The sequence below is a fragment of the Plectropomus leopardus genome, chromosome 7 (assembly GCF_008729295.1).
Source record: "Plectropomus leopardus isolate mb chromosome 7, YSFRI_Pleo_2.0, whole genome shotgun sequence".
Taxonomy (NCBI): domain Eukaryota; kingdom Metazoa; phylum Chordata; class Actinopteri; order Perciformes; family Serranidae; genus Plectropomus; species Plectropomus leopardus.
Window position 1 is genome coordinate 26,700,157 of NC_056469.1, and position 25,670 is coordinate 26,725,826.

The window sequence follows — 25,670 nt, forward strand, 5'->3', positions numbered from 1 at the left end:
CTTACACAATGTAAAGCTAGACACAAGAAATTAATTTTTACCTCCACAGCCAATAATACAGCAAAATAAGTTAAATATTCTGTGTCTGAAAGCAGGTGTGACAATGTTGTACAGGTAACGCACATAAGTAAAAAATTTCTTAAAAGAATGAGTACTTCTCATGTTTTTGTATTTTTTTAAGCTGCACTTCTACTCTTTACCCCAGTAATTTTCTGAGCCAGTAATCTACTTTTTATTTAATACATTTGCTCTTCATACCTTGGTTATAAGAAGTCTGCTCTAAATGCAAGGATTGAGTGTATTAGGGAGAGCATATGATCACACCTCTTCTGCAGATGCCAAGTTACCTGCTGGAAGCAAAAGAAGCACCACTTGTTTTTTGATTAAGATGCAAAGCAAAATCCAGAACAAGAGGCAGCCTCGAGAGACTTTATCAAACCACATTGGGCCAGACAAGTGATTTACTAACCTGTAATTTTACCACTTTCACTTAAGAGTTGAATAATCATTTTGACTATGACTTGAGTCTTTTTTTAATGGGAGTAATTGTACTTTTACTTAAGCATAGACTTTCAGTACTCTGCCCACCAACATCCCTTACATCTGTTTTTCAACACAAATGAGTACATTTAAAGTCACATGACATGCTTGTACAGCCAACAGTGTGCTGGCAGGTGCTCTCTTCTTTGGGGACATACAGTATACTAATACACTTGCTTCACCTGGCAGGCAGTAAGGGGAATGAATTATATAAGACATGGGTGAGTAATGGGTGTGACTCAAGTGGTAAGGCCACTGAGTGGATGCCATTCAAAGCTCCTTCTTCATAAAAAAAACACTGAATTTGGTGGCGACTCAAAGCTTCTCAAGGCAAACCTTTGTATGCAGCTTTAAAGGTTCAGTGTTTAGCATTTAGGGACATCTAGTGGTGAGGTTGCAGAATTGAAAGTTCTCCCCTGTGCCGAGCGTAGAGAACTACAGTGGATGATAGGGCCAGAGCCAACAAGTATTCGCATTATGGATCAATCTGCCAATTTTATATCTCAATGGAACAATTAATTGTTTGGTCCATAAAATATCAGAAACAGTGAAAAATGTCCATTCCAGTTTTCTAGTCCGAGGTGATGTTATTTTTTTGGTCAAAATAAAATCCAACAATATTTACATAGTAATAAATTATATTTAGTTAAACAGAGGAAAGCATATTTGAGGCTCTGGAATTTGCATTTTCAGCCATTTTTGCTTGAACAATTACTTTACCGATTATTCAAATAGTTGTTAATTATTTGTTCGTCAATCAACTTATAAAGTAGTTAGGATCATTGCAGCTGTAGTGGGCGACGTGAAAAAGTGAAAATGTGTATAGCCCTAACTAGAGCCAGTGTTTGGAGTATCTGTTTTGGGCTACTGTAGACACAGCATGGTGGACTCTGAGGAAGACGACCCACTCCATGGGTTGATATAAATAGCTTATTCTAAGGTAAAGAAAAAACTAAACAATTCTTATTACTTTACTAAAGGAAACATTATTAAATATTCTATTAATAATATTTTTTACCATCTCTGCCAATAGATGCCCCTAAATACTGCACACTGGACCTTTAAAATGTATTACTTATCAGTGTACATATGTACTCTGCCACTGAATTATATCAGTAAAACGTGACAATTAGATTTACTTTTGTCACAATTACATTAAAATAAACTGCAGCCATGCAGACATTAATCTTCTGTTAGCTGACCACACACTGTTAAGGAATAGTAGGTGGTGTGCAAAGAAAACAATCTTGGAACAAATTAACTACTGAAACTAAAATCCTTGTGCTGCTTGTACTAATGCTTGTGTTTAGGTCTTTCTTACACAACACTAATTGTTAAGCTGCAACACATGTTCTGATTGTCGAGCAGCATTTTTTCCATGCAGACATGTGAGACAGGGACTCGTTTTGTCGCACAGCTGCCTGCAGCAGAATTTCTTCGTGGACAAACAAGTCACTCAGTTAATCACAAGTATCTCACAGGGAAGCAAATGAGAACCAACAGAAGTGCATGCTCGTTTCTAGTAGAAAAGCAGGAATGTGAATGACTCATACTTGGTGGAGAGAATGAAAATTCACTTTGACTAAGGCAAAATTGAATATGAATGTAGAAAACACTAAGATGAATTGTTGTTAGAGAAGCTATGGACATATTTATTGCAACTAACTATCCTTGAGCAAAGCAAGCGCTCTTATCGGGCTTCTGCATGAATTATTGGGCAACAACAAATGTGTGGTGATTTGGTACAAATATATCAAAAGACAGAACAACAGAGATCAGTATTTTTCAGTGATTATGACATGGAAAAAATCTGATATCAGTCAAAGTTTAATCCAGTGGAGGACTTTTGTCAGCAGCTTTGGAAAGAATAGAGCATAGAGACATTTGGGATATGTGCACTGAGTAGCAGGAGATGACTGTTTAATATTTGATGTGCAGCAGGTAATTTGGATCCATACATTATTCAAAGCTTCTAAACTTAAAGTTTGGATTTATTGTATCCATTCTGTTTAGTCAACCATGAAATTTAGGTTAAGTGGTACATTAGGATGCCCATCTTGGAGATTACTTATTCTATTTTAAAGACAGATCATTTTGTCTTGTGCATTTTATGCTAATAGATCCCGTGTTAATAGCTTACTAACCTGCTGTAGACAGACAGGCATGTTCAGGTGCAGGAGGGAGTTGCTGGAGTCAGAGTGAGTGATTGGGCTGCAGGTGGAGAGGTCAAGGGCATTTGGTGAACAGGTTGAAGACTGACATGAACAGATTTGGAAAAGAAGAAATGTGGCCGGAAGGTAGGGGCAGAGAAAAAGATTGTGACATTTAGTCCTTTTTAGACTAGTATCTTTCCTCTTTTGGTGAGGGTTTATGACTGCACAACCTGTTCTGACAGATTTGCAAAATAAAGCATGTAGATAGCCTAACAAAACTGAGTACACACCTTTGCAATATCACTTAAATGTTAAAAAATATTTTTTTAAAACAACCTGTCCATTTAATACAGCTCTGTTTTTAACTAAAATCCTAAAAGAATGAAGCTAATTAATCTGAAAAACAGAAATGTTCTCCTAATTAAACTATGATAAAAGGCCCATATTTAAGAGCCATCTGCAACAACAGTCATTACAGACATGATTAGTGAGGTTTCATCCTTTCATTTATTTTAATATTTTGCTTGTCTGCCTATTTTTGTTGAGGGATTCGATCCATCTGGGCGGGGATGATACCAGTCTGCAAAAAGCTGTGGAGAAATGTTAATAATTTAGGAGATTTTTTTGTTAAGAGGGGATTTTGTTGCTCTACCTTTCACTTTAAAATGCTCCAAGGGGACATGTCAGGGGACATACATGACTGTGTCATACTGTGCTTTTCCTCTTTTTCCTTTTTAAACTTGAGTGAGTTTTGCAGTGTGCTTAGACTTATTGTCATGCTGGAAAGTCCCTCTCCTGCTGAGATTCTTTAGACTGGCAGTCATCTTTTCATTTAGTTTTTGGGTGTACTAACTTGCATTCGTGGTGCCGTCTTTGAATGTCATCTCCCCTACACATTTTTCCCGCATGCAGCTCCATGTCAGCACACTCACACCTCCAAGATTGACACAGTTACAATATACCTACATGTCTAGAGCACAACAGTAAGGCAAGAGAGGTCTAATGAGGTAAAGAGGAGGTGATTGAAAATAAAACATTTGTTTGGCTACTGCTAAATTCACTCAAGACATTACTGGCGTTTGATTTTTTTTAAAATAGGATACAGACTTTTTTAATTAATTTCCATTCAATATTAATTGAGAAAAATATAAACTACGGAGTTTAATTTGATGGGCTTCTTGGTGTTTTCTATTTGTATGAAACCACTTATTTGCATCAAATTGCTTGAAAGCACCAACTTTATGAATTTAGCTGTTAGGATTAATGTTAATTTTTACACAATTTATAGCTACACACAAGGAATATCTTGCTTCCACAACAATGTGTGAAAGTAATTTAAATCTTTTGAATCTGAAAGTTTATAAAAATGCCTCTACCTCTCAATTTCAAAGCAAAGGAGCACATCTGAAGTCACTTTCAGTACATGAGACAAGAGGGCATGCTTGTACAGCCAACAGTGTGCTGGCAGTTCCTCACCTTTTAAATACAGTATTTTAATGCACTTGCTCCACCTGGCAGGCAGTAGTGAGAATGCAGTATATAATACAATATGTGTGTGAGCCATGGGTGTGACTCTGTTTTAGGAAGTGGTGAGGACACACACTGCAAGTGAGTCAGTGGTTCCTCTCCATAAAACTAACAGTGAATCACTGAGTTTCCTAAAGCATTAAATTACACTTCAACCATTCAGAGGCTCTAAACAAAAACTTTTGGGCAAAGTTTTAGAAGACATTCTTTGCAGCCATACTGATCTGTATAACTAAAACATCTGTCTTTATAGGTCCATATATTTAGTATATATTAATCAATTTTGATTAACTATTGCCACAACTAGATATGTAAATAAAAAAACTGAAAATATAATGTCATAACATAGTTAACATCTCAGACATCCATCCTTTTGTTTGCTAACCACATACTGTAAAGGAAGAGGACGTGGTATACTTAAATCGATCTTAGAACAAATTCGGTATCAAAATCTAATCCTGTTGTTACCTCTACTGCTTTAGGCTGTTTTTACCATTAGTTGGACACTTATGTTAAACCTGCACCGCCTGTTCTGACAGCCCAGCTATCACACAGCCACCTAAAACTTCTTAACTCATTCTGTTATACAAAACAAAATGAGATCCTTTGGCCAAATTTTTTGTGGACGGACTGGCTTACTCAGCCAATCACAAGTGCTTCACAGGGAGGCAGGAGCATGGCAAACAGGAGCCAATAGAAATGCGTGTTTGTTTGTAGACACGCAGGAATGTGAGTGAGTTAACACTTTGTGGAGAGGATGGAAATTCACATGAGGTGAGATATGTTTAAATCGAGATTAGAAATGACATGGTGGTCTTGAGCAAATCAAGTGTGCCAATCAAATTTCTTATGGATTAATGGGCAGCAACTACTAAAACTACACAAATGTAGAGTTTAATTCATGTGATTTGACACAAGAGTGAAAGACTGAGAAGACAGAGAGGTTGATATTTTCCGTGACTCTTATGACATGACAAAGATCTGATGTCAAAGTTTAAGCCTGTGGGGAACTTTAGTAAGTAGTTTTCGAAAGAAGAGAGCATAGAGACATTTAGACTGAGGAAGCACTGACAGCAATAGCAGGGGACATTTGTTGAATGTTAGATGTGCAGTGGGAATGTGGGTCCATACATTATGCAGCGCTTCTAAACTTGAACTTTTTTGTCTTTTTGTATATATTATATTTGACTGAACACAAAAAGTCAGTGAAATGTTTTGCTGTGATGTCCATTGTGGAACAAATTCAATCACATTCTCCAAGAAAGTTCAAATTAGTTTATATTAGGTTTTATACATATTCTTCATAATCATACATGTTCACATAATGTGGCTATGCATGTTCTTTATATTTATACTATGTAATATCTGTGCAATTTTCACTTGTTATGCAACAATATTTTTATTATCTATCTCATATTATATATTATCTGTACAACTATCAATCATAACCTTACAGTATCTGTATAAGTGAAAAGTTTATTATTATTTTATCTAATTTGTACTTTTGAATTCCCGGTGTGTGATTAATAAAGTCTTATTTTACCTTCTTACTTTATCCAAATCACAATGTGACTCACATCATTTTAGGATAAAAGCTCTCAATTTAATAGCTTTCAAACTTAATGTGTGGATGCATGTAGTGGTATAGGTGCATGTGGCCATAAAACAAAGGCATGAAACAACAAAAGGGTATGGACTTACTGTGGAGCAGGAGGGAGTGTCTGCAGATGGAAAGGTCAAAGGGCATTTGGTGGACAGGTAGAGGACAACCATGCATGTTTGGAGATGTGAGAATGTGCTGGAGGGAGAGATAAAAAAAAAGACAGCTGTCAAATTAGCTTCTAACTTTTATTCACTACTCCATGTTATGGAGGCAAAATAGCTCAAATTCTCAAAATTGACTTTTCACAAAATCCCAAGTAGAATGCAGATAATGGACTGGCTACTCAGCCAATCACAGATGCCTCACAGGGAGGCGGGAGCATGGCAAACTAGAACCAATAAAACTGTGTTTGTTTTTACATTGGCAGGAATGTGAATGAGTTCACACTAAAATCTGATAAACTGATTTAAAACTGGTATGGACACATTCCCATGATTGCGCCAAAGTGTTCTGAGCAGACCGATTTTGCATATCAAACTTTTGAATGGATTACTGGACAACAATTACTATAACTGCATAAATGTGGGGTTTAATTCATGTGATTTGACACAAATACACGAAAGAGAGACACTGACAGAAGACAGAGAGATCTTATTTTCATTGATTATTATGACATAAAAAGATCTGATATCAGTCAAAGTTTAAACCTGTGGGGGACTTTAGTCAGTAGAATTGGGATATAATAGAGCACAGAGATATTTACACTGAGGAAGCACTGACAGGGATATGTGCCCAAGACTGAAACGGATGTCTGTTGAATGTTTGATGTGCAGCGGTAATTTGGGTCCATGCAATATGCAAAACTTCTTTACTTTTTTTTGTCTTATGGTATCCATTGTATTTGGCCAACTACAAAAAGTCATTTCAGCTCCAGCTTAAATCCCTTTATTACTGTGTCACTTTGGGCTAATAGCTCTCATGTTACTCTTTGCTGTCTAACCTGCTGTAGGCGGACAGGCAGGTGCAGGTGATGGTTCAGGTGCATGCAGATGGGAAATACTGCAGAGCAGGAGCTGTAGGGAGAGGCTGAGACAAAAGTTGTCACATTAGCTGCTTTAGGATAACAGCTTTCCACAGGTTATGCAGGTTTTTAACCATTATAAACTGCTCTGACTGTAAAGCTGCATTCTCACACAAACACTATTATTCAAGGACCTGTAGAGCTGGTACTGGGCCAGATTAGCAGCACAAGAATCCCCCCATGATAACATGATACATATAAATAGATAGCATAGACATATTCCCATTATTGCACTTAAATATCCTTGAGCAAAGCAAGTGTGCAAATCAAACTTCTGAATGGATTATTGGGCAACAACAGACTACCTCAGGAATGAGTACCAAAACCCAGAAATGATTTGACTTTTCTGAAACTCTGTTTTTTTCTGAATGGGTTTAGAAGCCTATAAGTCCACTAGCTCAAGAGAATTTTGTTAGTAAATACCCCACTCATTAATTTTGAGTCTTTTGTGTGTTTTGTGGCTAAATGAAACTACAGGATGTCATCACACCAAACAAGGCTTTACAGCCTCATTGTGGTGGCAGTATGACCAGTGTAGTTCATTTCTAGCCTTACATGGGCTTTTTACTTGTGCCAATTGCCTTTAGGCTTTAAAAATCTTAAAAGTGGATTGCCTTGCTGAATAAAATGTGTACTCATCCTAAAACAATTATTTGCCACAGACCTTATTTTCTGCAAAATCCAATGGAAAAATCCCACAGACTTTTTGATAAAGGAACCAGGGCGATGCCAACTTCTGCGTTGGCCTACTTTGGGCATGCCATTATACAACAATATAAAACGAAGTTTAATTAATGCGATTTGATACAAATAAACCTGTGGGGGACTTTTGTTGGTAGTATTGGAAAGAACAGAGCATATAAGCCACTGAGGAAACACTGACAGGGATGTGTGCACTAGGGGACACAGCAGGTGATGTCTGTTGAATGTTTGATGAGCTTGTTTCCTTCCAATGCTGTGACACCTGATACCTATCAACTACACTGGCAAAGATTGCCATAAACAGACAAGGAAGCCAACAACCTCTACTTCACTGTTTTTTATTCATCTTCAGGAAGTATCAAATTGATCTTTGAAAACCAGTTACAGAGGTACGAAGGCGACACATTTTGCATTTACGTTTAAAACACAAATTACAGACTTGTGTTTCACAAAGGATGTTAAAATTGCCTAACACCAGCAGCATCTGTTTTCAGGGTCAGCTGTGTCACGTAACATATACATACCATAAAGTCATACATTTACATCTTTTTTTAAATCTATTGTGGTGCCACAAACATTTTAAGGGTTTGCGGTCAGTCTTCCTTAATCTTCTGGTTCATCATCATGCTCTTTGCCCTTGCCTCTCTTGCCACCCTTGCCTGTCTTCTTGTTGTAGTAGCATTTGGCGAGGACAGACACGCATCGGCAAAACTCTCTGAAGTTTACCTGGCCATCGTGGTTTTTGTCCAGCATCTTAATGGCATCCTCAATGTCAACTGAATTAATTTTCTCCTGGAAAACAAATTCTCACAGTTACAAAACTAAATATCTGAGTGATGAAAAAGAAGCAGAATAATGCATTCATTTTAAGAATAGATATGCTTATCATGCAGACACAGTGTGTTGAGTCTCTTACTTTAAATTCTTTGCTTTGTATTTCTTTCTCCAACAAAGTCTTTAACTCTTCTTGGCTTAACTGACTTTTTTTGCCCTCATCACCAGCAGCATACTCTGTAAATATATCCACAATGTTTCTAATGACAGATTCCAGACGAGCTTCCATGGCTGTAACTGGAGAAAATAATTGTTTTTGATGGTAAGTAAATAGTTTAAAACAAAGTGGAAAAACAGAAAATAGATTCCTGCCAACACTATTGTCAGATACAAGTGTAAGACTGTAGACATTAGCAAAAAGGATGTAAAAGAGATTCAAAATCAATACAATAAGGTCGAAAAAATGCTTAAAGCATTGAATAAACCAGCTGCTTTAATAAACAGATTAATATTGTATCATTCTCATATGCCACACAAGTAATAATACTACTGCTTATCTACATTATGGCATTTCCGTTGTATATCTCATGCTCAGCATCTAAATTAAATGCTGCTATATCCTTTCCTTCCTGTCATCCCTGACATCTTGCTTTTCATCAGTACTCACCTCAGAGTTCCCAGAGTGAAGAGATTACGTCTGTCCCAGGTGAGACTGTTGTCAGACTGGGGGAAAAGCGTCCTCTTAAAGGGTAAACACACGCCCACACACACATGGGCAGGGGCTTGTACATCAGCGGTGACTCATGCACAGGAAATGTGACCCAATCCGAAACATGCTTTACCAGTTCTGTCTCAAAACTCTGCCACACCGAAGAAGTTCTGCCAGAACAAAGTTTATTTTGCCTTGTATGGCAGAAAGCCTTTATTGACATTGTGTGTCTGTGAGCATATGTGTGTGTGTGTCTGTGTCTGTGAGCATGTGTGTGTGTGTGTGTGTGTTTTGCTGAACTTTTGGCTCAGATCTTCTGAGGTGGGGCTCTTCATTGAAGAGCTGCTCAGTGTAGCCGTCGGGAGAAAATATGTCAGAGCAAATGGAAAGTTACTGTGAGTGGGTTTCAGCTCGACCCAAAGTGGTGAGTTTAGAGCCATGACTCATCGCTGTGTCTGTGTGTTTGTGTTTGCAGTAACTCGTCTCCATGTCTGCACAGGCGTCCGGTCTATCCTAGAGTTTTACTCATGTTCTGTATTAATAAGGATATTTAATTTAATATTTTCATGCCTTAAGGCAACATTGTGTACGATTCGGGGGGATTTAGGGGGCATCTAGCAGTGAGGATTGCAGATTGCAACCAGCTGAAACTGAATTTCTTCAGTGTTTATTGTTCAGGAGGTATTGTTTTTTTTGGTTGTTTTTTTTACCAGGAGCTGAATTATCCACAGAGGTCTCTTCCTTTCCAGAACCAACAGACTAAGTGATTAAAACCGGTAACAACACTAATTAAAGTAGTTTCACATTACAAATCAGTGTTTCCTCTATGCTGAATCAGCTGTATCTTAGATGGGCAGCTTGCCCAACACCTGATATGTGTGTGCACCATTTCTCCGACCCAAAAGTTCAGGAGGTTTTTACTGGGAGCAGTATTACCTGCAGAGGTCTCTTCCTCTTCCAAACAAACAAGGAGAAACACTGAATAAAGAAGTTTTACTACAAAAAACAGTTTTTACAACATTGCTCACTGCTTTTGCAAAAGACAACAAAAAAAAAATGCAAAAGGCCCTACCTAGAGCCAGTTTTTGGTTTGTGCAGTCTGGACTACTGTAGAAACATGGCGATGCTACATGGCGGTCTCTGTGGAAAGAAGCCCACTCTCCATGTAGATATAAAAAGCTTATTCTAAGGTAATGAAAACACGATGATATATTCATATATTCCATATCTACCAACATGTCCCCCTTTATCCTACACACTGGACCTTTAAGTTTTGCGAAACTGGGCAGTGATAACCCCTAAACAATTTTTCATGCAACTGTAGCATCACAATGTTAAAACACTTTATTTTGCTTTAAAAACTCTGAACAGCTAAGAAGTGGGCATGTTTTCATGACAGTTTTAAACTTGTATTTTGTTTCTTAAATTGATCTGTGGTGGCTAAATAATTAAATGCACCTTTGGAGGCATAAAAGATCACTATGGAAATAAGTTATATTTTGCAAGTATAACTGTGAATTTGCTACTTTAGTTAAAAACTAAAGATTTGTCACAAGTCTGCTGCTTATGAGCCTAAAAAATATGTCAGTGTAAGTGTCTTGACTGTTCTGATACATTTTTCACTCCCTATTCATGCTGCTAACTGGTTATGTAACCCAACCTCCATTTTCCACTCATCTGTTCCAAGGCAGCAGAGAGGCAGCCTTTTCTTCCTCTTCCTCTCCTCCCCTCTCCTGCCCCCTGCCAAGTCCCCTTTATAGGTCAGTTCACACTGCTCAGCGCCAGCCTCACTTCACTTTGGCCATATTACTTTCACTTATTGAATACGATCAGATTCTCCTTGCAGGGGAGGAAACGAAAAAAGAGACGCAGGATCATGTGGTGTTAATTACAAAAAAAAGTTCATCTCTCCACACTCTGTTGGCTGGGGTACCAGTTACAGTTTCACTGCTGGAGAGCTGCTGCACCACAAACATGAGCACTGTATAACAACATGATTTAAAAAAAATTAAATAGCTTTGAACACTTTGTTTTAACATCCAGTCTCAAAGTTATTTGTTTTAAAGATGGATATTATTTTTTGTAATATAAACAAATCAATGTTTGCTACTGAGACTCTGCTCCCTTCATTATCACTTCAATCCATGAGAAAACAAAAAGCTAAGCCATTACCTTTCCCAAGTAAAAAAAACAGCAGAAAAAGGTTGTAAGAGTGGTTAACATCTTGACAGCAATGAGAGGAGTTCTCACTATATAACATGAGCATGTTTTTTCCTGAAATGTATGGGTGTGGGGTACAGGTTTTTCTACATTTCAGCATACACAAAGGTTTAAAGGAATTGACAGGTAATACTGTAGTCACCTTCAGTTATACACGGGCGAAACTGTCAGGTGAGAAAATATATATCATGATTTAAACGCTCTTGTAGTAACTATAGTCACATGTAACTGCTGCTCTAGCCAACTGCTCAGCTGCACAACAATAATGTGTCCATCACATCTCCTGCACCATCATCAGCACCACACTAATGCCACACCCCAGTCTGCAACACAGACTTTTTCATGTATAACCTCCATGTAACTGATGCTGTTTGTCAGGATAGCAAACATTGTAGGGCACTGACATTCAACTTGCCACCTGTAGGCAAAATCCGACCCATGATAGATGAAACTAAACTGATTCATACTGGATTTTTTTGTATTTTGATGTCAATAAGGTGCAAGAGCACATAAAAGCTTCAAAATAGAGCTCCAAGAATTGCCCCTGTGACATCTGACCTGTGCAAGGCTGCTATCGGGGTTTTTCTTGTTTATTCATTTTATCTGAAAAAAAGACTATACATATATATATATAATATATATGTGTGTGTGTGTGTGTGTGTGTGTGTGTGTGTGTGTTTGTCTGTTAACTGGCATCCTGTCATTCTGCAAAAGTGGCCCCCATGCAAAGCAAGTTCAGTGTCCCTGTTTGCAGTGCAATATGGGGGAAGATGTGCCCTTTGAGAACAAAGACATTTTGCTCTAAAATTAGAAAATATTTTGATATGAGTTTAATAGACAGGATTATGATGCAGAAACCATCACACTTGGGAAAAAATCAATTTGTAGTGAGGCCAATTTTATTGTCGCCTAACAGCACAGAATTGTAAATCTTGTAAAGAGGCATCTTGCCCATTCAATGTATAAAATAATAGATGCAGTTACCGTGACTTTATCCATTGGTTTGTAGACTCCTGCTTTGAAGCCTCGAGTTCTGCACTTCAGCCGTCGCCATCTAATCATTTTGGAGCCAGAAGTGACCATATTTGGACGAGAGGCTGGAGCTGTGGAGGATCAAGAGGTGAATCTGACTGTGTGCCGAGGACACTATCAGCAGGCAGTCTGCCACTCAAAGCAGCCCGCCCTTAATTATGTAAAACTTTAAGCCTTAATAAAATCTAAAGTGGTGACATCTTGGGAAAGTGCTCACAAAGAGGAAACTCTATGACCAAAATTTAGGATAAATGACCTATTAAGTGCATGTAATAAAGTCTAGAGTCTTTAACTTAAACCAGTGAAAAATGGGAGTAAAAACAGATCTGCAGATATCAAAGCTTTTTATGTGCAGCTTATTATAAAAATATAGATCACTGTTATCCGGTAAATATTTGATCAATTTACCCTAAAACAGCACTTGTGAAATACATTTCAGGAATGGAGCAATTCTTATGAAAAGTAACAATATCATTATTATATAAAATATGGTTTTGTAATGTTTTATAATGTGTGTGCTCCTGGAGGTGATACAAGCCATAGGCTGCTATAGTCTATGGAAAACACCCAAACCAAACATTTAAAGAGGTGCTGTGATCACCGTGATACCACCAAAATCCTCAGAAGTGCTGTGATGCAATTTTTTGGTTATATCCCCCGGCACTACTGTATCTACCCCCGCTGAACTGCTACACTTGGACCCTAGATTCCTTTTTTGTTATTATTATTCATTATCATAATTCATATTTTACTTTATTTACATGGTCTTGTTCATTTGTTTATGTATTTGTCTACATATTTTTATTTGTTAATTTATTTGTCAGTATAGTTTTGTTTAATCAGTTATAAAATAGTGAACAGTGTAAAACTGCTTTTTATTTGAATGAAAAGAAAATACTGAAAAAAGAAATGTCACAGTTAACTTGCCATTCAACACATGTTTTTAGAGGAGATTCAGCACCATCTGTTGGTCACCAAAACAAGCAACATTAACGTTCACAAAAACAGTGTCTGTTCTCACTGAAGTGGTGAAACTGGACAGAAGCCAGTGGGGAAATTCCTGAGTGAGCCTCTAAATGTTTTCTAAGCCTTTTGTGACATCTAGTGGTGCCTGAAAGACAATGCACGCTCTCTGTTTAACCCTTTAAAAGCTGGATCAATATCAGTTTTTTTTAATTTGTGCTGTGTTCAGATGTCATTCACAAGTTATTTGAAATTTTAAAACAAAGCTTGCAAAAATGTCTATATATATATATATATATATATATATATATATATATATATATATAATTATCATATCTAAAATTATCTTACAATGTCATCATACTTTGTACATAACTTTTTACAAATGTCATTCTTACACCACTTTTCAATGTTATCTCCTTGTTCAGCACTTGTTAAAGGCTGACATGTTGACCAAGCTGTGACCTCATCCCCAAAAATTATATCTTGATTACATTTAGATTTAACAGTCTCTTTTTATATTGTCTTATTGTGGCACCTAACTTAGTTGTAAAATTTTAAAATAGGTAGGTAAAAGTAAAATTACTCATGTAAAAATGAAAAATACTTAGATCAAAGTCATATATAGGTCAGCTAAAACAGTGGGTGGAAAAATCTGGAAACACTTTATTCGAATAGTTCATCTATACAGATAGTTTGAGATTATTTGTAACATTTCAACAGCTAATGGGTTGAGATTCAACAGTTCCACTGTTTCACTTTTTAGAGGTTTGACGGATCCTCTATGTGACAATTCACCACATATTTTGGAGTAATTCAGTTGAACTTGAACTATTCATAGGTTGAGTGAATAGTTCAAGTCTGGCTAAAATGTTCAGAGAGTATGTGGGTTTATTAAAGATCTGTTAAAGATCTACAAACAAAGCAAAAACAGTTCACCAGCACCACCAGGGATTTTGGGCACCATGAAAAGATATAACATTGGGCCCCACCACCAAATCCTGCGCCAGTACTGTAACCACACCTCCAGAACCCAAGCGACCCATTCAAATCTTTAAATGACTATTTTTGCTATTTTTACTCACTAAATTTATTTACACATGCAATTTTATTTAATAAAAAAAACATACACCATATACACACGTACACGTATGTGTGTTCTGATTATATGGTGCAGTGTAGTACTACCAATCCCAGCAGTATACAAAGTATCTAAAACTGGCTCCACATTGAAAAATTAAAACATTTAAATACTCATGCAAACGAAGGAGCTCATGTTAGGGTCATGGAAATAACATTTGTATTGTTATGATACTTAGAAAGGAGCCATTATAAGTGCTTTTTTTTCCCACTTTTGATACTTAAGTACATTTTGCTGATAATAACACTGAACTTTTACATAAGTAACATTTTGAATCCAAAACTTTTTCTTGGTGTATTTGTCGATTGTGTTATTTCCACTTTTAGTCAAGTAAAAAAATCAATCTGAGTACTTCTTCCACCATTGCTAGTAACATCATAAACAGACTTTGAGTTAGTATCAGCTGACATGTGATGTGACAGAGTGCTGCTCACCTGCTGCAGGTGGGGGAGCTGCTGGTTCACTGCTGGAGGGTGTTTTGGGAGACAGGGCTGCGTCTGTACTTTGGCCTGATACCAGGCAGGGACAGAGACAACTGATTTAGTGTGAGCAGCTTGCTTAGGGTTAGTGTGCATTGATTAAATGACAGGAGGAGGAAAAACATTAACACTCCCAGTTTCTGTTAAGATATTAACTAATGCTAGGAGAGCAAATGTAGCTCATTTGAATACGGACTAAACAGGTTAATTTCCAGCACTCACAGTGACACACCTGTCTTTGTGGAGAATTTGGTCGCCCTCTCCTTTCTCTCGCTTGTTTCTTGTCGTTTTTGGTTGCCAGACTTTTCTTCCCGAGACTTTCTCTTCAGGCACAGCTCCACCAACACTCCTCCACCGACGAAATGGGCCCAACGTTTGCGCCAGGTGTTTGAGCAGGACTGAGCCATTTCATGAAAATAGAGGGGGGAAGGGGCAACAGAGACTCTTTGGATGTTTACTTTTCTAAATTAAATTGAATTGAAATTTGTTAAGAACATATTAGAAAAAACGAAAGAAAAGAATGAACATATAAACATATACAAATATACAGACATATCCAAAAAGGAGTGGGAAGAAGTGCAAATTTATCAAATTCCACCCCTTCTCCATCAATTATTGAAAAATAATTGACTATTCCGTTCCTTTAGTTTTTGTATAGATTGAATTTTCTTAAACTACATGAACTTAATGTCACTATATATAAACTATAAAGTATATATAAATATTTGTAAAAATATTTATATTGGTTATGTGCAGGAAAAAAAAGAAGAAACGATAGAAAAATGAAAATAATACTACCAAAGTAGTAAGAAATAAATAATCATACAATACTGTGCATGCGGACTCCCTGGAATAGCTTTACTGCACACTTAATAGAACTGAGCCATCATCATTTTATCAGTTTTCCCTGAGTTTTTCCTACTGTGATGAGTCGCTGTGAAAAAGTACCATTGATTTGTGCAATATTTGACATTGTTTCCTTTGTCTTTCATGGTTTCTCTCTTATTGTAAAACAGGAAGTGATATGTTGTCTGGCTGACCTGTGGTACGCTTCAGGGCTTCTACTCTATCATCCAACAAAAAATCCTTGGTTATTGATTCAGTTGCTACCTTCATTAGTTTTGTGCAGATAAGCCAACACATGCATTCACATTCTATACTGTCTGTAAGATAGTAATGGACAGCATGTTTGATTACTTACGTTTTGATTTTTAAAGCTGGAGAGCACCGGTGTACATGATTAAATGAATGATGACTGAATTTCACTTTGCTGCTTCTTTTTCATACTCTTCCACCTCCCTTGTCTTGGCTTACTGTGATGCTTGAATACAACAGAGCCATCATTAATGTTATTGGTAACACCTGTGTTTGTCCAACCATATGATGTTAGAAGTTAAAATGTTTGCTGTGGAAAAGTCTTTTTTCAAACACTTGTACCCTAATGGCCTAAGTGACCACCCACTGGGTTAAGCACTGCTTTTAAAATATTTTGCATATCTTATAGCATTAGAGGAATGCTTTTATTTCTCTGCCATGATTTTAAGAGTTTATGTGTCCTCTTTTCACAGCAAGGTCTCTACACTGCTGAATGCCAACTATCCCAAGAATCAGACTGAACAAACAGAGAGGGCTTTTGTAATCATTGCCTGCAGGCTTTGAAATATTATTTCCTTGAAAAACAAAAACACAGAGTATCTTTTATCCCTTATATTACTGACCTTAGGTCTATGGGCCTCATAAAAATGTACACGTTTAGACCTCATGCGCTGACGTGTGCAAAATCCTTTGGCTGCACCATAACCTTCTTTTTAGCTACACCCAGAGGCGTTGTAATAGAGGTTAAAAGTGGGATTAATTACCCAGGGTCCCATTGGGAGGGGGGCCTCGAAAAACCTGGAATTTTAAGATTGGTTTTCTTTGCAATTTTGTAATAGGCACCATATTTATATTAAAAATTATATTGACCTTTGTATAAAAGCAACAGTGGAAGCTCTCTAAGGCCTCTCTCACCCTTTAAATTAAAGTTGCAAAATGGTTTAGTCCACCCCTGCACTCAGATTTGTCTCTAATTGCAGCTATTGGGTGAGTGACTGCTCATGCTGCTGGAGCACTATTGTACACTGTCATGTCTTTCCCCAAGAAAGGGAAAGGACAAAAGCAAACTTACATTGTAAAAAAACATGAAAACAAAATTTGAATAAAACTAAATAAAAATAAAAGTGTGAGGGAGAGAGGGAGAGAGAACGCTTATGTGCTACATCCCCGACTACTTCATATATGTTGCATCTGTGTCAGTTGGTTTTGTTAAATCCCCTCAACAATGTTCATACTTGTAATAAAAAGCCTGTTAGCCACATGTGAGATGACAGAAGAATGTGCACGTAAGTTGGACACACAGGGGAATGAAGGATTTGGCATCTAAACTTAAGGAGGAGGGCCATGACAGAAACACAATCACCTCCAAAACTATGAACCTTCCACCAAACCCAATCTCGTAAGCAGTGATAAGCACGCATATTTGGCATAATCCCGATTCAGTGCATAAAGGCATGCAGGCTGCACCCAAAGAACATCTGAAGCACATTCCCATATTGAACTGTTTACATACTGTATAAAAACCGCTCCCTCAACTGAACCTTCAAGGAGTATTTATGGGTGTGATGATGTCTTTCAGATGTTAACTCATCAATATTCTCCGTGCTTTTTGAGGTATTTCTCCGGCACAGGCAGAACTCTTCTCGGCTAATTGTTCCATGTGCAGCCCAGTTTCCAGAAGAAAATGCTGGCCTTGCACATTTCTGCAAACCACAGGTACATTACGTTTGTGCATTTTATATGTAGCATATCAACAGTACTAAAGTGACATAATTCTGATCTACATGCATATGAACCGACTTCGTCATTGGGAAGTGATGAGGATTGTAGAAGGCGTCACACCTGGACGAGACGTCTGCCAAGCTGCAGACCACTGTTCAAGACCAACAAAACCAACACAAGATATCGCTTTATTTCCAGCCATGATTGTGGGACCAAAATTGTGTTTTAAGCCAAAACAAGATCTTTTCCAAACTAAAATCAAGTTATTTGTGTGTTTAGACATAGAGATATGGTACCCATGACATTACTGAAACATGAAGAAATGTAAATTTTCAAAGTATCTGTTACATAACAATGCACAAATCCGTTGTTTGCAGAGACATACATTCCAACATTTGAGACCAGAAAAAAAAGTATTTTTGTATCCAACCAAAAGAGTAATTGAACACACAGACTGTGAAATCTTGTCAAAGGTAGTTTTTACTTGTGAATACGGCACACATTTGTGCTTTCCTCTAAAAAATAACAATCTACACCATTTTTCTCCCTCGTGTTTGGCCTTCACTTCTTGGTTGCCTTCTGTTCATGGAGCACGTAACACTTCTCACAGGCCATCGAGAGTCCAACGATGAGGGGAAGAAACTCTTCAAAGTCCAGTTTATCATCTCTGTTTTGGTCGAGATCTTTCAAGATGCAGTCCACAGTTTTGGGGTTCTTCTGGGTCTGAAAGAGCAAATTCAGGATGCAGGTTTAAAGTAAAAACAAGTTACATATAAATCTGCACTGACGATAGAGACTAGTTCTGACAAAAGGCAGAAGATTCTTACTGCAAGGAAGGTGGGTAACTCGTTCTCCATTAATTTTTTCAGTTCCTTCTTAGTGAGGGTCTTTTCGTTACCATCTTCTTTGGCGTATTTGTGGAACGTCAAAATTAGGGACTCCATGCACTTCTCCAACTCAGTCATGGCTGCAGAAATTAGCACTAAAAGAAGGAAAAACAAGTCAGGATAAAAACCTCACTGGACATACTTTCCTCTTCACAACATTAATATGACAGCTGATAAATTAAGGTGCAAAATAGTATTTTACACACAGATAAAAGAGTGATGTACCTTTATAGTTTTAACTACCAAACCATAAATAAAGTAGGCGTCGACCTCTAACTGCGCCTACAACATTAAAGCAGCCTACTTTTTATATTACCATCTAAATGAACTTGGACATGAATATTAATTTTAAACTCTTGCTTCTTCTGTAAAATGTTTAACTTTTACAGATAACTGACATCAAAGGCACTGCCACAATGACATAAGTAAACAATAAGGCAGCAATATAGTAATAGGCTACTCAGTGATGGAAAATAACTAAGTATATACTCAACCTATGTAGTTAAGTAATTTTTTAGATACATTACTTTTTATATGTATTTCCATGTTCTGCAACTTTATACTTCTACTCCACAACATTTCAGAGGCAAATATTGTACATTTTATTTGCTACATTTAATTAATGTGTTTACTAATTATTACTTTGCAGACTTGATTGATAATATAAAATACAATCAACAACTATGAGGTGTTATTATTAATAAAGATAAGACTTTATGGATCCTTTGGTGAAATTCACAAGCTACCAAGCAGTATAGCTTAGCCCCACCTTTATGTTAAAGCAATGCATCAATAATTATAATTACTGTAACTGAATTGAAATTGGTGTGCTTTTATTTTTAGCACTGATGCCAATACTCCTGTGCTTTTATGACAGAAAATTCTGAATGCAGGACTTTACTTTTAACAGATTATTTCTACACTTTGGTTTTGCTTGAGTAGAAGATCTATATATTTCTTCCAACACTGTGGCCAGTGACAGATCTTCGTCTCGGTGACACAGGAAGCCACCTAAGGCGCCAAGATTTTTTAAATATAAAAAAACCCAAACATTAGGGAAATAGTGCATTGGAGTGTATGTGGATGTTTTAGTGATGTTGAGAGGTGACAGAGATTATAAAATACTCTTTTTTTATATAAAACATTCCCACAATGTTACAGGAGAACAAAGAAGGAACATTTTCAAAGCAATGTTTAGAACATGTTATTGAGATCACAGTCCTTTTTAATGTTATGTAATCTGATATGTTATAATAAAAAAAAAACTTTTAACATTTTCTTATGTTTATAGAGAATGTTTGGGTCAATGTTTCCCTAACTTTAAGGAGAATGCTGTGGGAACTAAAAGAAAACTTGCCGTGAAAACATTACTAAAACATTGCACGGGTTGCATTGTATCATTCCCAAAACACTTTTAGAAACAAAATTTAGGTGCCTCCCTCATTGTGCACCACGCCCTCCCCTCTCATAAGTAACAAACAGTCCCTTATTGTTAACTAAAGCGTCTATTTGTGTTAATTTATTGTTCTTGTTACTAATAAATATTATCCATATAGAAGATGACAGGGTGTGTGTGGGGGGGGGGCTTGCCTAAAGCACCCAATGTGTCAGGTCCGGCCCTGACTGCGGCTGCTTCATCTAAAACTAACATATTGTTCAGAGAGTGAGGATGTGGGAGTTGCTCTTACTGGCACTGGAAGCAAATTCTTGCCGTTAGACATCATTTTCTGGCACATAAACTAAAAAATCCTTATCTCAAACCCTCCCACACTCCCTCTCCTCTTTGCCTTTCCCTTCCATTTCACCATATTCAGTCTGAGTTCCCCCAAAAAATGTTAAGAACACAGAAACCATTGACAACAAAGAGTGAAATAACTTAAGGTAAAGAAAACAGACGCGGGACGAGCCGCTACTTGTCAGAAGTAGTGCGTAATGCACCAACAACGCCCGAGACCACCCAAGAAAACATGTTGAATACAGACTGAAAGCGAAAAAAACAGCTTTTACATAAAGCCTCAATCGAGAAAGACATACTGTGAAGAAAACTTTTCAATCTTTATAATACATTATCAGTTTTCTGTCCAAACAACTTACAAGAGAACGCAAGACAACAGTGAGAAGAGAGATATGAGTGTTAAAGTAATTAAAATGGACTTACCAGGACACGCAGAGGCTGAAACGGTAGTTTGGGGGTAAGTAAAGAGTGCAGGGGCTCTGTAGAAGTTTATTCAAGAATTTATAGTCAGCTAAGCAACGCCCAATGTGATGGGAGGGAGAGGGAGGGATACAGACTCAGGCAGAGAGAGTGCGCAAACAGCGCTGAAAGGCCATGAGCAAATACTATCCCTGCCCATGTGTTCCCATGAGACCATCATCGCAAGAGATATAGAGATGAGCCCATGTGTGACACTTTGTTTAAATTCCAAAATAGCTGTTCATGGTTATTTTGCCTTTGGGAGTTTTAAGATGATGTCATCTTTGCACACAAATGGCGAAAAAGCGTCCATATCTGGAAAATCTAGAGGGAGAAAAATTTCGGTCGTTTATTCTAATATGAGTCACAATCAAAGTGGCAACAGCACATCAACATGAAGCAAACACACACATCTCCCAGTGTGACACACAGACATGTTAGGTTTGAGCAAGTCTGGGCCCATAGATGGCTTCAGACAAGAGCTCATAGCAACATAATTGTGTTCGAGGATCTGTTGGCTTCTGCTGATCCAGTCATCAATAGTTTGTTTTTCCTTACAAAAACATAAATTTGTGACCCCAAAATGTACACACAAAATTTGCAAGTTCTGTTTTTGAAATCTGATATCCTGGGTTTAAATCGTGTATAAATTTATTTTTTTAAATTCATATTTAACTCATCTATGCACTTTTATGTCTCTGTGCTTGTATGTGTATGGCTGTCTTTATTAATTGAAACCTGGAGCAGAAATACTTAAACCCCTGAAGCATAAGAAAATTGGTGCAATTTCTTTCTGGAGGGTAAAGGCAACTTGGTATAAAATGTTCAACAAATTGAAAGAAATTAGAAGAATTTAAAAATATATATATATTTTTAAAGCCAGATAAATGCCTCAGTAAAAAATAACTTTAATTACCATAATTACATATTTAATATTAAGTTAAATCATTATTTTAATTTGAAGCACTTTTTCCAAGTCTTAATTGCCTTGTTTGTGTTTTTACTTTTCTTCCTTCTTTTCTGTGTACTTGTTATCAATTTCTTGCAAGTTTTCTATTTTGTTTTTGTGTTGATCATTGCCTCCTTCCCTTGTTTTTTAAAGAAATCAAGCCCCATTGCTCAGATTTCAAAGGATTAAACACTATGATGCAAAACCGGTTTTGCATCATAGTGTGCTGTAAGTGCTATATGAATTAAATAAACTTGAAACTTGTAATATTACATACATTTTTCATTTGCTAACAGGCCCTTTCAGATTTTAAACAGCTGACACACATAACATTGATAAACTCTGACTTTGAATGAAATACAGGTTGACCGTTATGCCGTATAAAACATCTTTTTAAAAGCCTTTGTTTATCTAAGGAAGTTCCACTCTCTTTGTCAGGAACGCCCTTCTCACACTGACACACACACACTGACCAGGAACAACCTCAGTTTGATCTTTTTGGCTGCTGTGCAGCTGCACTGGAACAGTTGGAGTTTTAATCTTGCTCAAGGGAACCTCTGTGATTTTATCTTTCCTTTGCACGTTTATCCTGCCGGCCCAAGCCCTTTATTTCTAACCTTTGGGCCATCGTTTCACAACAAATAAAAAAAAAAAAGTACAAAATCTAAAAAATCTACATTTTTTAAAATAGGAAAATCAATGGTATATTGGCTTTTAACCACCCCAAAGAATCACCGTGAGGAAAAAGTAAAACCATCACTCAACCCCCTTAAAGGCAACCCTTACATTACCTACATGTACCTGCATGTTCACATCTCCAGCATTTTTAACATTCCTGTCATTACGACCCTGCACACATTTACACACATGGGTCAGTGCATCACCAGTCCATGAACCATGAACCATGACCATGAAGCAGCTACGGCTAAGTCACTATGTCGAGGGCATTTTTATCACAGCTATCAGAGTAAGAAGCTATGGTGTGGCGTCTTCCCTCCTGTCTCTTCCTAAACAGAACAGTAGTGCATCAGCTCACGGACGCAACCACGCCCGCCTGACCAAACAGACTGACATTTGCACTACTAACTAAATAAAACTGTTGTTTTACAGAACAAAAAACATATTCATGGTCTTTTACAGAATTTAATTACAAAAAGAATTCAACAAAAAAAGCAACTTCATGTGCTGATGAATACACAGATGGTATTTTGGGATGTTCGAATCTCTTTGCAATCAGTGGAAAAAAGTGCTGAGAAAAACGTTACCAGTGGAATGTAGATAGCGGTTTTGCAGGGTTTTTTTTGGCCTTGATTCAATTTTAGATCATTGTAAAAAAAAAATATTTAAAAAAATTGTGGTTATAACAAACTTGTAGTAGCTGAACTGATTACCGACTTTCCAAGTATCTTTAAAAAAGCCCACATTAATACACCAGAGATTATGGATTTAAGACAAATGCAACTGCTGTGTTACACTGACCATCAGCACACTGGTTATATTGACTGATTCACTGGATGCAAATGGGATCCAACAGATTCATCAATTCTTCCTTTTGCCCTTGCTGGCAGCTTTGGCTGGTGTTACTGCGGGAACAGCTGCTTGGTAGAGCGCCGCGGATACTTTGTTGATGTAGTACAGGGCGAAGAGGGAGAATATCAGGCTGGAAGAGACAAACAACAAAAGCAATGGAGAGAAAAAAGGTTTAGCAAGTACTTTTAACTGTGTGTTATGACAATGAAGTAATTATTCATGAACTGCAAAGGTACTTTCACGTACCATGTAGTGACGCAGACGCGGTGCACCAAACCTGAGGCAAACAGCGACAGGCACAGGCACAGCAGAACTGGAAGTTGAGAGAATGAATAACACGAGATGATCAGAGTCTGAGTCATATATCAAAGCACTAATACTGTGGGCTAAATCCAGATTAAGTGAATATACTGTTTGTATCATGGTTGTTAAATCACTGATTAAATCACTGACCAACTGTGCATCAAAGGCTGACATGGTGATGTTCAGATAAGCTTTAACACTCAAGAATGCAAATGTTTCAGTGTAAACAGGGCTGCGCATGACTCGCTTTAGACTGACAAGAGTTTGATTTCGGTGTTGTCACTAGGGATGGAAAATCGAGAAACGGTGCTAGTTAAGCACCCATTCCACATGATCCAATCCATAGATTGTTTACCTCCAAGCTCATCAATTCCTTTTATCAATGCAGGCATATTTTTCCTGAAAGTTGCACAGTTTAAAACAGTGACATGAAACTCATGGGTCTACCCTGCTGGAAACTCGCAACAAGACGGAGTCATGGTGGGGAGGAAGACACAGTCCAAAGCGTGGCTTCACAAAGATAGATAATTCAACCATTCTACTCTGTTTCTATTCTGTATGTATTCAGACTCGAATAAAAAAATTGCACTGACGCTTAAAACCTGCACGGGTGTACTTTTGTTCCCCCACACAGAAAATGAATCAGGAATCAGTAACAAATTAATTAAGCATCACACCGACAAGCTGAGAATAAAATGTCACTACTTACTCTCTGGGAATATCTTGGCTTGGAATCCCTTCCCAAAAATCAGGTTTTCCAGATTATTAAATGCCTGGAAATATAGTTAAGGTGGAACATTCCTCAGTGGTATCTGTGCATTTACATGAAAGCAATAAAGCAGGTTACTCAATGAAATCAAGCCAGGCAGACAACAGGATGCAACATTTTGCTCAAGAATTTGAACACAACAGACCGCGTGGTAGCTTCGTTTACAAGAAGCCATGTAATACTAAAGAATCTCGCAACAAGGATTAAAACAGTTCAGCAGGATACAGTGAGGGAGCAGAGGAAGAGGATTGAGCCCAGGAAACCTCCCAGGATGGTGAGCCACTCAGTGGATCCCAGCTGCTTACTGAACATCTGCATCCCGGCAAACACCAGCACTGACAGCAGACTGGACAGCACTAAAGAGGTGCCGGTGTTGACCGCTACAAGGCACAGAAAAGGTTTATTTGTATAAATCAAAAAAGTATGCACAGTCCTTCACAAGGGCAAACATTGAGAACAACTGAGGCCAGTCTCGACATAAACAGAAAACTATGGTGCAGTAATCAAGGTTCCTACATCTTAGTGCAAGTGGGATTTAAGACTTTTCAGGACAATTAAATGCCACTTAGAAAATTGAAGACCAATTTTACAGAAGCCAAACTAAAGGAGATCATGTACTAATATTAATTACATTAATTACTTGAGATTATGGGAGAATTTCACTGTATTTTTCCACTATTTATTATATTTATTGATGATGTTTATGCAAGAGGCATTCTGTAAATTATAACTGTAATTATTATTATTAATATTATTATTAAAATGTTACCCAAATACTTCCAGATTTTTCAATGCAATGTCAGACAGAAAATTAACTAAAAATCCAACCTCCAACGTCATCGCATTTGACATCGCCTTTTGAAAATTTGATTTAAGAAATTTAAATGCCAATTTAGGCCTTATTTTAACATGAATGAATGCTGAAGGGGATAAAAACATGTATTAACATTAATAACTTGAGGTTACGTCACAATTTTTTAAAAATATTTTTCTAATATCTACTGTAAAATAAAACATGAATCTTTGGTATTGTAAATGCAAAATGCATTCTGTAAATAATATTAATAACTATTATTATTGTGATGTAAATAATATTAACAATGACAATTAATATTATTATTATTATTATGTAAATGTTATCCAATTATTTAAATAATGTAATGTCACAAAAAAAAAAAAATTCCCACCTTAAATGTCTAAGCATTTTTAAGACTCTTGAAAACTGACTGAAGAAATTTTAATGCCAGTTTAGGCCTAATTTTTACATGAATAAGTGAAATGTCCTTTACGACTTTTT

At 37.1% G+C, this 25,670-nt stretch overlaps 4 protein-coding genes across 6 annotated transcripts in view; all 4 read right to left on the reverse strand.

Annotated features, from left to right (window-relative positions):
• LOC121945326 (protein S100-A1-like) overlaps positions 1 to 16,216 on the reverse strand; it is a 33,532-nt gene extending 17,316 nt beyond the window's left edge. Inside the window, exons 1-5 of one of the 3 annotated variants that reach the window (XM_042489451.1) lie at positions 16,126 to 16,216; positions 15,157 to 15,322; positions 14,880 to 14,954; positions 12,294 to 12,412; positions 5,922 to 6,018 (exon numbers count right to left, since the gene is read on the reverse strand). In XM_042489451.1, the coding sequence (XP_042345385.1) occupies positions 5,922 to 6,018; positions 12,294 to 12,392 (196 nt within the window). In that variant the 5' untranslated portion in view covers positions 12,393 to 12,412; positions 14,880 to 14,954; positions 15,157 to 15,322; positions 16,126 to 16,216. Of the gene's footprint in view, positions 1 to 5,921; positions 6,019 to 6,823; positions 6,910 to 12,293; positions 12,413 to 14,879; positions 14,955 to 15,146; positions 15,323 to 16,125 lie in introns of those variants that run through there. The other 2 variants (XM_042489452.1, XM_042489454.1) reach the window with 2 other exon arrangements.
• LOC121945327 (protein S100-A5-like) lies at positions 7,929 to 9,157 on the reverse strand. Its single transcript, XM_042489455.1, has 3 exons — positions 9,048 to 9,157; positions 8,523 to 8,677; positions 7,929 to 8,398 (listed from the first exon to the last, which is right to left on the reverse strand). The coding sequence occupies exons 2-3, from the start codon at positions 8,667 to 8,669 to the stop codon at positions 8,210 to 8,212; spliced, it is 336 nt and encodes a 111-aa protein (XP_042345389.1). The 5' UTR covers positions 8,670 to 8,677; positions 9,048 to 9,157; the 3' UTR covers positions 7,929 to 8,209.
• Positions 16,217 to 18,203: 1,987 nt separating the features above from the next.
• On the reverse strand, positions 18,204 to 20,894 carry s100a10b (S100 calcium binding protein A10b). Its single transcript, XM_042489458.1, has 3 exons — positions 20,787 to 20,894; positions 18,569 to 18,723; positions 18,204 to 18,464 (listed from the first exon to the last, which is right to left on the reverse strand). The coding sequence occupies exons 2-3, from the start codon at positions 18,704 to 18,706 to the stop codon at positions 18,303 to 18,305; spliced, it is 300 nt and encodes a 99-aa protein (XP_042345392.1). The 5' UTR covers positions 18,707 to 18,723; positions 20,787 to 20,894; the 3' UTR covers positions 18,204 to 18,302.
• Positions 20,895 to 22,900: 2,006 nt separating this feature from the next.
• krtcap2 (keratinocyte associated protein 2) lies at positions 22,901 to 24,754 on the reverse strand. Its single transcript, XM_042490375.1, has 4 exons — positions 24,599 to 24,754; positions 24,314 to 24,377; positions 23,548 to 23,614; positions 22,901 to 23,431 (listed from the first exon to the last, which is right to left on the reverse strand). The coding sequence occupies exons 1-4, from the start codon at positions 24,689 to 24,691 to the stop codon at positions 23,311 to 23,313; spliced, it is 345 nt and encodes a 114-aa protein (XP_042346309.1). The 5' UTR covers positions 24,692 to 24,754; the 3' UTR covers positions 22,901 to 23,310.
• Positions 24,755 to 25,670: the final 916 nt, after the last annotated feature.

What these genes read in the sequence shown, in the direction of transcription:
- LOC121945327 (XM_042489455.1), bottom strand. Translation starts at nt 8,669, where the DNA reads ATGGAAGCTCGTCTGGAATCTGTCATTAGAAACATTGTGGATATATTT. An exon ending in TACAAAGCAAAGAATTTAAA is followed by an intron (nt 8,399 to 8,522) that starts GTAAGAGACTCA and finishes TTTGTTTTCCAG; the next exon opens with GAGAAAATTAATTCAGTTGA.
- s100a10b (XM_042489458.1), bottom strand. Translation starts at nt 18,706, where the DNA reads ATGACTGAGTTGGAGAAGTGCATGGAGTCCCTAATTTTGACGTTCCAC. An exon ending in AGTTACCCACCTTCCTTGCA is followed by an intron (nt 18,465 to 18,568) that starts GTAAGAATCTTC and finishes TTGCTCTTTCAG; the next exon opens with ACCCAGAAGAACCCCAAAAC.
- krtcap2 (XM_042490375.1), bottom strand. Translation starts at nt 24,691, where the DNA reads ATGCAGATGTTCAGTAAGCAGCTGGGATCCACTGAGTGGCTCACCATC. An exon ending in TCTTCCTCTGCTCCCTCACT is followed by an intron (nt 24,378 to 24,598) that starts GTATCCTGCTGA and finishes CTATATTTCCAG; the next exon opens with GCATTTAATAATCTGGAAAA. An exon ending in AGCCAAGATATTCCCAGAGA is followed by an intron (nt 23,615 to 24,313) that starts GTAAGTAGTGAC and finishes CTCAACTTCCAG; the next exon opens with TTCTGCTGTGCCTGTGCCTG.